The sequence below is a fragment of the Genypterus blacodes genome, unplaced genomic scaffold (assembly GCF_046128005.1).
Source record: "Genypterus blacodes isolate CSIRO-AG114 ecotype Tasmania unplaced genomic scaffold, CSIRO-AGI_Gbla_v1 ptg000111l_1, whole genome shotgun sequence".
In the NCBI taxonomy this organism is placed as follows: domain Eukaryota; kingdom Metazoa; phylum Chordata; class Actinopteri; order Ophidiiformes; family Ophidiidae; genus Genypterus; species Genypterus blacodes.
In genome coordinates, this window is record NW_027466915.1 from 4732807 (window position 1) to 4742319 (window position 9513).

A 9513-nucleotide genomic window follows, 5' to 3' on the forward strand; every position below is an offset into this window, starting at 1 on the left:
TTATTCAGCAAATGTGTATTTGTATCTGCAAGCAAGTGTACAGAATCTTTATTTATTTATCTTTATTTTGAAAAATATATTTGATACTTGCAGTTTCTATCAAGCCTTTTCAATTTGATATGGGAACATTATTGGATGGAAACAAGCTTAGCATTGGAACATCGAACACTGCAAGAATACACACAATTCGATCGAATGGAGTTTGCTAACTCATTTCACTACTTCAGGAGCACAAAGGAGAAGTGTCAGGATAGAGATGTAGGGCCTTGTTGCGGAGGAGAGCTAAGAGAGCATAAACCTGAAAGTGGGTGCCATATTGGAAGCTGTGTTGTAGGCAAAAATCAAGGACATGTACTTTATGTGGGCAGTGACTGGTAGACAATGGAGGGATGTAAACAGCAGAGTGAAATGTGCTGTTGTAGGTTAGTTGGAAGACCAGTCGAGCTGCTGCATCCTTGATCACAGTTTAAGTTCACATGCAGGGAGACCTGCCAGTGAGGCTATTCAGTATAAAAGGCGTGGGATGACAACAGCCTGTACCAGAAGCAGTACTGCAGTCAGACTGGTAGGGCCTGATGTGTTAGTGTCATTATATAACACTAAATATCAGTCAGACAAACATTAAAAATAACTTTTTATTCAACACTTAAGACAGGAAATCAAGATGTATTAAGATGTTCCAGTACACAGTGTTATGTTACCTTCATGTACACTCAATCATTTGGCAGAAGGAAAGGTTCTGTAATGTCAAGAGAGTTTGAAATGAATTGTGTTCATGTGTAAAGTTTGTCCCCATGGTGAGGCTGTGATGTCACCAGAAAACTTAGAGAAGTATCATCCGGGGATCATAGATGCATTACCAAATTATACGTCAATGTGGTCAAAGGCTGTCATGGTAACAGTCGGTGGACTAACTTGTCAGAGGGATGAACAAATGAATGAAAGAAACTCAGACATATTCAGAACACCACCTGCAACATAGAACATTCACACTGACTGACATTCTATATCATCAAACATTGTCAAACAATCACTAAACATCCGGGGGAGGACGACACTTTACTGCAGAACACTTTATTGTGGTGGAGGGACTGCAGTGGCGGCCTTCAGGATGCCTCGCAGCACTTTGAAGTTGGTGAGGGGTTGGTTCTCTCTGGGAGGGTAACATGTGCCCCGCTCTGTGGCATAGGAGAAAGGGAAGCGCAGGACCCAGAGACCATCAGGGGGCAGCAACATCTCTGTCTGCTCAGGGTGGAAGAGGGCACAGGGAGGAGGACCAGGCTGCACCTAAACAAGATCCATGAAAAATTAATGAAGTCATCAATGTGATCAAAACATCTCAAGTGCAACAAAGCATGTTTACCTGTGGGTTGAGGGTAACTTCCAGTGGCGAGTCGGGCACTACAACGAAAAGACGGGTCAACTGAGCAAAATGGGACTTGAGTCCGCGGCCCTGTGAAGGGGAGGGCATGTACAATGGCATGTCAGTGTTCAACACTCTGGTGGCAGGATCTTTGGTGCCCCCCGGCCCGAGCACCTTGACTATTTTATCAGGCCCAGAGCTGATGAAGCGTCTCCCTCTGCTGTCTTCATACTCGAACCCCACAAATACCCGAGCCACGTCGTCCCTCCTGCGACTCCTTCCTAGCCCCCCAGTGCTCCCTCGCTTCCCTACAAGTGTTTTGTTGGGGGCAGGCCATGAGGAGGTGCCTCCATCCAATGGCTCCACTAGCCCAGTCTCCTCCTCTGACCGAGAGCGAATCACCAAGTCCCACGGCAGAAGGAAGGAGGAGCCTGGCAGGAAGCCAGGTTGTTCCAGACCAGTGTGGCAGTTGTATAACTTGGCTGGGCCCAGTTTGACCAGGGACCAGCTAGAGAACTTGGGCAGCAGACCCTTGGGGCAGCCAGAGTGCATCATCCCAGGTAGGTACTCCACAGTGGAGGGTTGACGGTCAACAAGACTTGGCCTCTTTTGCTGTACTTGTGATTCGGCTCCGTCTCCTTCGCCAAAGGCCCCCAGGCTGTCAGTGGACTGGCCCAGGCTAAGGGCCAGGCTCAGGCTGGGGTCTCCAGGGGTGTGGCTCTGGGCAGTGCTTGGCTCCTTCAGTCGCTCTCCCTCCTCCACTGGTGCCGAGGCCTCACTGGGGGGTTGTGGGGGTTGGTTGCAAGCTGGAGCAGGGTCAGGAGTACTGGGCTGGAATATTGGAAACTCGATCCGCTCCAGTTTCCCACAACACTTATCCTCCAGCATCTATGTGAGAAAAGAACAATTTAGAAACACCTCAAAGAAAGGATTTCATGCACAAATATTTTACATCTGCAACAAATTTCAGTTTTGTTTACTTAACTAGTATCAACAAAGCATTTCTATGAGTACTTCCAAACCCCTCAGTAGCTAAAGTTCAAGAGATCAATTTATATATACAGTGCCAAATCACAACATAGGATATCTCCAGGCACTTAGCATACAGAGCATTTAAAGCAGAATCGGGCCCTAGGTGGGTGGCCATCTGCCTTGCCTTGACCGGTTGGGTTAGAGCAGGGGTGGGGAACCTCTTACCTATCACGGGCCATTTTGATTTTGCCATCATCCTTCAGGGGCCATACTTAATTATTGAACACAAAGGGGAAATCCCTATGTCAGACATGTGACTGACCTGGTAGAAATCATAATTGGCAGCCTGAATGTCGAAAGGATCCTCGCGAGGAGCTTGCTTCCGTCCACAGTTACAGGAGCTGGTGGAGCGCCCCCTGCTGTTGTGGTTGAGGATGGGTGGGTTGCGATCCATGTCTGGCTTCTCACCTACACAAAACAACATGCAGCCAGACATCATGTGTCTGTGTTGCCCTGACCCTACATATTACAGCTTTCATCTTAAAGTGTGTATATTTAAAGTAAAGGCTGACTGATATAAATGTAGGCTATGTAGGCAGCTCACTGGGTTTTGGGACTGAGCCACTGTATATGCACACCATGAGCACTTTATGACAGTATGCATATATGTTGGCAGGAAACCAAAAGATTCCTAGGTTGCATTCCTAGGTGTATTATTTTTTCTTAAATGAGACTTATTCCCCCATATATTCAAGCAAGCCAATTAACATTTGACTTTACAGATGCTGCTGTTGTGGGAAGTGGTAATTAAGGACCTTTTCACACCTACCTCACATTCGGCGCTGTGGATGTGGTAACACTGTGTGGTGATAGTGTGAGCAGGTGAGCTGTAATGCAGTGTGGTAGAGGTACAGAGTGGTACAGAGTGGTGCAGTGTGGTGGAGGACTAGAGAAGTGCAGTGTGGTGGAGGTACGGAGTGATGCAGTGTGGGGGAGGTACAGGGTGGTGCAGTGTGGTGGAGGTATAGAGTGGTGGAGGTGCAGTGTTCACCTGGCTGAGGCAGGAGGTGGAACTTGTGGACACAGTGTTGATCAGTAAGGCTTCGCTCCTCACAGAGCTGGTGGCCATTGCTCCAGAACTTGTAGCAATCTTCATGAAGCTGCAAAGCATAGCGCTGGAAGGCTACACCCCGGGCATGCTGGCTGTAGACCCGCAGGGCCTGAGCAAGCTGGTTCTTATGCACTGTGGTTGTGTAGTTATGGGGGAGGTTGGACTGATAAGCACTGTGAGCCAGTGGCAGAGCTTTCTGACACCTGTTCTCTGAGAACTTAGTGTCTGCATCCAAAAATCCGTCTAGAACCTTCAGCTGACTCTGCACTTTGATGGCTAACTCGGCTATTTCTTCTTCCGTATTGCTAATGATGACATGGTGGAGTCTGGAGGCAACTTGGACCCACTTGGAGTATGTGGGCAGCTCAAAGTGTGAGGGTTGTGGGTTGCGGCCAACACTGTCATCAAAGCCTTTCTTGGTCAGCACCATCTCTACGTGCTGCCAGAGGAACTCCTTCAAGCTGCAGTCCACCAGCTGGCCCCCTATGGACGTGCTGCCTGAGTCTGTACTGCAACTGAGCTGCCGTGCCGAGCGCCGCATCTGCTGATAACGCCTCGGTCCTGACACCGGCACGCTGGAGTCTTGTTCACTCTGGACACAGTTGGATCGAAGCTGGCTAAGCAAGGTGCTGACAGAGTCCTCGTCTGGCACTGGTGTCACATAAACAAACGCTTGGTTGGCGGGCACAGTAAACAAGCAGTTGCTGCTTTGGTTGGTCAGGACCCTGCTTTTTCGAAAGATGCGATAGATTTGGTCCTCCAGGGCGTGCTGCAGCCTCCTCCTGGGAGAGTGCTTCTTAGACTTATCAGGGTTCCCTCCAGACTCTGAGCCATTAGCAGAGACCTGCAAGGTGCCAGAAACAGAGACGTTATTCAAATTAACCCTTTCATATATTCATCTAATTGACTATAATAGTAATAATTGAATATACTGACACTATTTGATGAAAATATCACATTGTAAGAGCCATCAAGCTAGAATATTTACAACATTATGTGATTGTGAAGCTACAGGGAGTCCATGAAGAGTCTTGGGGGGAATTCATAGGCAGGGTGGCAGTAGCTCAGTCCATAGGGATTCAGCTTGGGAACCGGAGGGTCGCCGGTTCGAGTCCCGTATGGACCAAGTAAACAGACTGGTAGCTGGTGAGTTGCCAGTTTGCCTCCAGAGCACTGCTGAGGTGAGCAAGGCACCGAACCCCCAACTGCTCCATGGGCGCCATATAATGGCTGCCCTGAACCCCTTCTGTAATGCATGTGTTTGTGTGTGATATGAGGGGGTGCAAGATAAATTTCAATTGCATGCAATTTGCCTTGAATTGCATGCAAAATGATGAGTAATAAAGTATCTTAATTGGAAGATACTGCTAAATGACGGTAAATTAAATAAAATGAAATAAAGCACAGCAGCAAATTGTTCCGCGCAAACATGTTCAATCAGTCCTCAAAGCCTGTTAACAGACCTGATTAGCTTTGGGTTACAGTATGACCTCATTTACACATTGGGGAAGCTACTCATGAAACACCTTAGGACATGTTTCAGTCTGGCAATGAATCAAAATGAAACCAAAGCAAAGGCAGTTGACTAATCAGAGTCTATCTGGTGAGTTTGAAGCTTATGTATCAAACTGGAGAATAGATGTATCACATGACTTCCTGTCAGCTCTGCATCTCCTCACACCAACTCACGTTCTCTTCCATGTGATGCCACTGACCTACTGTGCTGTAGTGTGTCCCTACTCTTCTGTCATTGTCACTCATTCACAAGTTGTAAAGGATGAAAGCTACTCAGGTTGTGTTTTGCATTCAGACCTTAAGGCTGCCGTGTATTTGGAAGACGAAGAGCAGGCGTGGAGGGCAGGGGCGGCAGTTCACTTTCCACTCTTTGGACACCGGGCAGTCTTTGATGGCAGCTCGGATCACAGGAAGCGCCTTCTGTCGCAGGGCGTCCAGCGCTCTGAACAACCGGTCGTAGGTCACGTCGAAGGTGTGGTTGGGGTGGACCAGGAGGAGGACATGGCACACGGAGAACAGGTAGAGCAGATGGAGGCAGTGCTGTCTCTCCAGACCTTTCCAGAACTCGTGGGCGTCAGAGTGTCCAATACCGCCGCTCAGAGAGCGACAGGCCCGCAACAGTTGCCGGCTGTCGAAGACAGATGAGAGCAGCAGGTAGAGGATGCGGCTGTCTGGGCTGTAGAAAGCCTGGATGTTGCTCTGGCAGTCATCCGACCCACCGAACACTGAGAAAATGTGCTTATCCGCCAGGGTGTTAATGAGAGACTCCTTTAGCGGGCCGGCCTGCACTGTGCTTTTACCGAAAATACCGACAACACACAAGCCATCGTCCCGGTGGGCGACGTCGTCCTGGAGGTCCGCTTGCAGCAGAGCCTCGAGACTCACAGGGAGATCCATCGCTACTTCCCCCATTAGGAATAGCAGCGAAACACAAACGGCGACAGACACGATCTTCTTCTGTTGCTGCTTTTTCTTCTTCTTCGTGTGGTTTCCGGTAGGCTATAGCGAGTTGCTGCCTCCCTCTGGCTGAAAATGAAACTCCATCATTGACAAATAAGCTGATGTCTCTGTGTTAGTTATGTAAACGTGCTCTCGGAGAGTATGCAGTCACATTAAGTTTAGCGAAAGATGTAACTCGCTGTTTCCGCTTCGCTTCCGATGTAAAGGGCACGGGTTACAGATTCTGGTCTGGGGATATTCGTAAATATTCTTGCGAAAATATATATATCTATAAAAGGGGGGTCCTGCAGAAAAGGTTTGGGAATCACTGGTATATGGGTACAACTACAAAAGAACTTCGGGTGTGATGTAAAAAAAACGTGAAAAACATGAAAAAACAAACAAACTTCCATTTCTACTCCAAAGAAATAAACCTACTTGGATAAAGAAAGGTCTCTAGACACTGAGGGCGCTCCTATGGAAGGGTTCACTGTAATATATATGTAATTGGCTATTATAACATCTCCCTGTGATTTAATGGAAATACTGATGTGTTGGTCAGGTACCAACACATGTGTACTTGGTTACTTCTATCTACTCCACATTAAACCTATTTTTAAAGTCATGTGTTAAATTATGGGCCAATCTTAGTAACCACATGTTTGAACTCTTACTATGGTATTTATTGAAAGCTGAGGTACATGGACGAAACATATAAACATCGAATAAAAAGTTCGGAAATTTGTGTTTGATAGATTATTTCTCTGTTGTAACAATGCTTCTTGGCAATACATTTTATACCGTTGGAATGCCTGTTTAGTTCCCTTTTAAATGGTTCCCCATTTGTAAGGAACATGCATTTGTGGGATGAGCAGCACAGCTGATTATGTGGGTTGCGCTCATGAAAAATTTGCAAAATCTTCTATGCCAATGCCAGCTTATTCCTCTGTTGCTATTGACTCTTGTTTGGTGTTGTTTGGTGGATTGGATGATTGAAGTCTATCAGTAACAAGGAAGAAACAAGACATATTGGCAATTTTACAATTTATTCATTCACCACCAACCATAAAACCTGAACCCATGAACCTTACCTGGCGTCCAGCTGGTCCCTCTGAGAGCCTGGATAGAGGGGGGGTGGGTCACAGTTCTGTGGGTCTTAAAACCTTCTAAACCTTAAAACCTTTTAAAACTTTTAAACCTTTAAAACCTTTTAAACCTTTAAAATCTTAAAACCTTTTAAACCACCAACCCTTTAAACCTTAAAAACACCAACCTTTTAAAACCAAGACCAGACTGGTGACCAGCATGAGGAGGAGGTGCCAGGCTGTTGTGGCTTTGTGTGGTTCTTGCACACGCTAATGAGGCTCCTGACTGTTTGTTAAATGAATAAATTGTAAAATTGCCAATATGTCTTGTTTCGTCCTTGTTACTGATAGACTTCATTCATCCAATCCACCAAACAACACCAAACAAGACTCAATAGCAACAGCAAATAAGCTGTTTGGCATCGGCAGAGAAGATTTGGCAAATTTTTCATGAGCGCAACCCACATACTCAGCTGTGCTGTTCATCCCACAAATGCATGTTCCTTACAAATGAGGGACCATTTAAAAGGGAACTAAACAGGCTCTCCAACGGTATAAAATGTATTGCCAAGAGGCATTGTTACAACAGAGAAATAACCTACCAAACACAAATTTCCGAACTTTTTGTTCGATGTTTAGTTACACAGATTAGATTAGAAACCAGATTCAGAAATCTCAAACGTAAGCCTAGTCCTATAGTTTGGTAGCTGACTTCTATTGTTTTGGCCGTTTGCCCAAATGAAAACTGAAAATAAAGCCAGTGTGGACCTAGAAGCCTCCAGCAACCGCCTTATTCATACACACCATGGTATTTGAATGGTGTCCTGGAAGTCTCACAGAGCTGAAAAAAAAAAAGGTTAGATAAAAATATCCGAAGAAATGAGGACAGTCACTTCTGAGAGCTCCACTTGTTCATCAGACGTCAGTAGACAGAATTATATCCTATATAGGATGTAGAGGTCATCTAACATACAGTCAGTGGAAGTGCAGGGATTCAACTAAGATGAAAAATGAATGTTTTCAATATGCACCTGAATGGTTTACATATGGTTTGGTTTATTTCATTAGCATGTCTGTTTTTAGTATTGCAGGTCCAAATGTGAGTGGCCTTACTGGAGTGAAGAACCCTCCTCTGACATCCAGTCTAATTGGACTTGAGTCTCAATACTCCCACATCTATCTCAAACTCTGGTAATAACCAGGGAGGCACCTTTGTTAAGCATATGGGAGCTCCCACATGCAGTATGTATTAATCTTCATTTCTCTCTCTGGTACTCCGATATCTTCAATAAACTGGATATCCCTTTTTCGACTCGTCCCATTATTGGACTTCCTCAATGTGCATTTGTAGGAAGAACTGAATAATGTCCTTGAAGCTTAAATCGGTATTTTATTGATCATTTTTGACACATTCCAATATGTTTGCATCAGTTCTGAAAGACTAGTGTCATGTCTTGCCATGTTGTCTCGTTCATGTTCAGTGTTTAATGCAGGGGTGGGGAACCTTTTTCCTATTAGATGTTGCCATCAGCCCTCAGGGGCCATACGAAATTATTGGACAAAACTTTTGTTGACACGGGGGGGCTTGATTGTTGTCACCTGTGTCTCCTTACCTCATGTATAAGTAGTCCATGTCTCCCTTTGTCCTGTGCCAGTTTGTCTTGTAACGTCTTGCCAAGTTGAGTGTTCAAGTCCAAGTGACCTGAAGTTCTTTTATCTACCTATGTTGAACGCACTTATTGGAAGGCGCTTTGGATAAAAGCGTCTGCTAAATGACCATAATGTATTGTAATGTAAAGTATTATGTCTAGTGTAGTTTCTGGCCTCATGTATATTTTTGTAAAGTCTAATGATTTTGAGTAAAGGATATTTTTGTGATTTGAACCTCTTTGTGAGTCGTGCATTTGGATCCTGCGCCTTTTGTGCCGAGGCACCCTGACAACTAGATGTTGATACTGCTAATAACACTGCTACAATTACAAGGGCCAGCACACTAATCACCTGCTCAAATACACGCTCAGCTGTGAAACCTCATGTGTGCCATTTAGGAGGGGAAAGCAACCAAAGGTTTCTTCAGTTTCCTCATACAATAAGGTTTTCTCTGGAGTTTTTCCTCATCTTCCCTGGAGGGCTTTGGGCAGGGTTGGGAATATCCTGATGTAGGCCTGTAAAGTCCTTTGAGACATTGTGTGTGATATTGAGCTATAGAAATGCATTTGACTTGACTGGTCTCCCCCCAGGTGGATCACGTCACCATACTCAGCGGTCACTTACAGTCCCCCTGTAGGGACACTTCTTGAAGGTCATTACAGTATATTCTTATCATGAATGTCAGGACAGTGGTTAGAGTCTGCCTGTCATTCCATTGATGGATTCCTATGTGGATGTCTGGCAGTTGGTCATCCCACTTAGCTGCATCAGCGAAGGTGGTGAGGTCCTGTGGGCATACAGATATTATTCGATAATATCCTGGACAGTGATGGGCTGATTGACCAACTTCACCACCTTCTGAAGCTCCTTCTTCTAAC

At 45.6% G+C, this 9513-nt stretch overlaps 1 protein-coding gene across 1 annotated transcript; it reads right to left on the reverse strand.

Moving 5' to 3' along the window:
- Window positions 1-623: 623 nt before the first annotated feature.
- smg8 (SMG8 nonsense mediated mRNA decay factor) lies at window positions 624-6429 on the reverse strand. Its single transcript, XM_076161414.1, has 5 exons — window positions 5259-6429; window positions 3387-4290; window positions 2658-2803; window positions 1364-2251; window positions 624-1287 (listed from the first exon to the last, which is right to left on the reverse strand). Exons 1-5 carry the CDS (start codon window positions 5871-5873, stop codon window positions 1075-1077), a joined length of 2766 nt encoding a protein of 921 aa, XP_076017529.1. The 5' UTR covers window positions 5874-6429; the 3' UTR covers window positions 624-1074.
- Between the last annotated feature and the right edge of the window lie 3084 nt (window positions 6430-9513).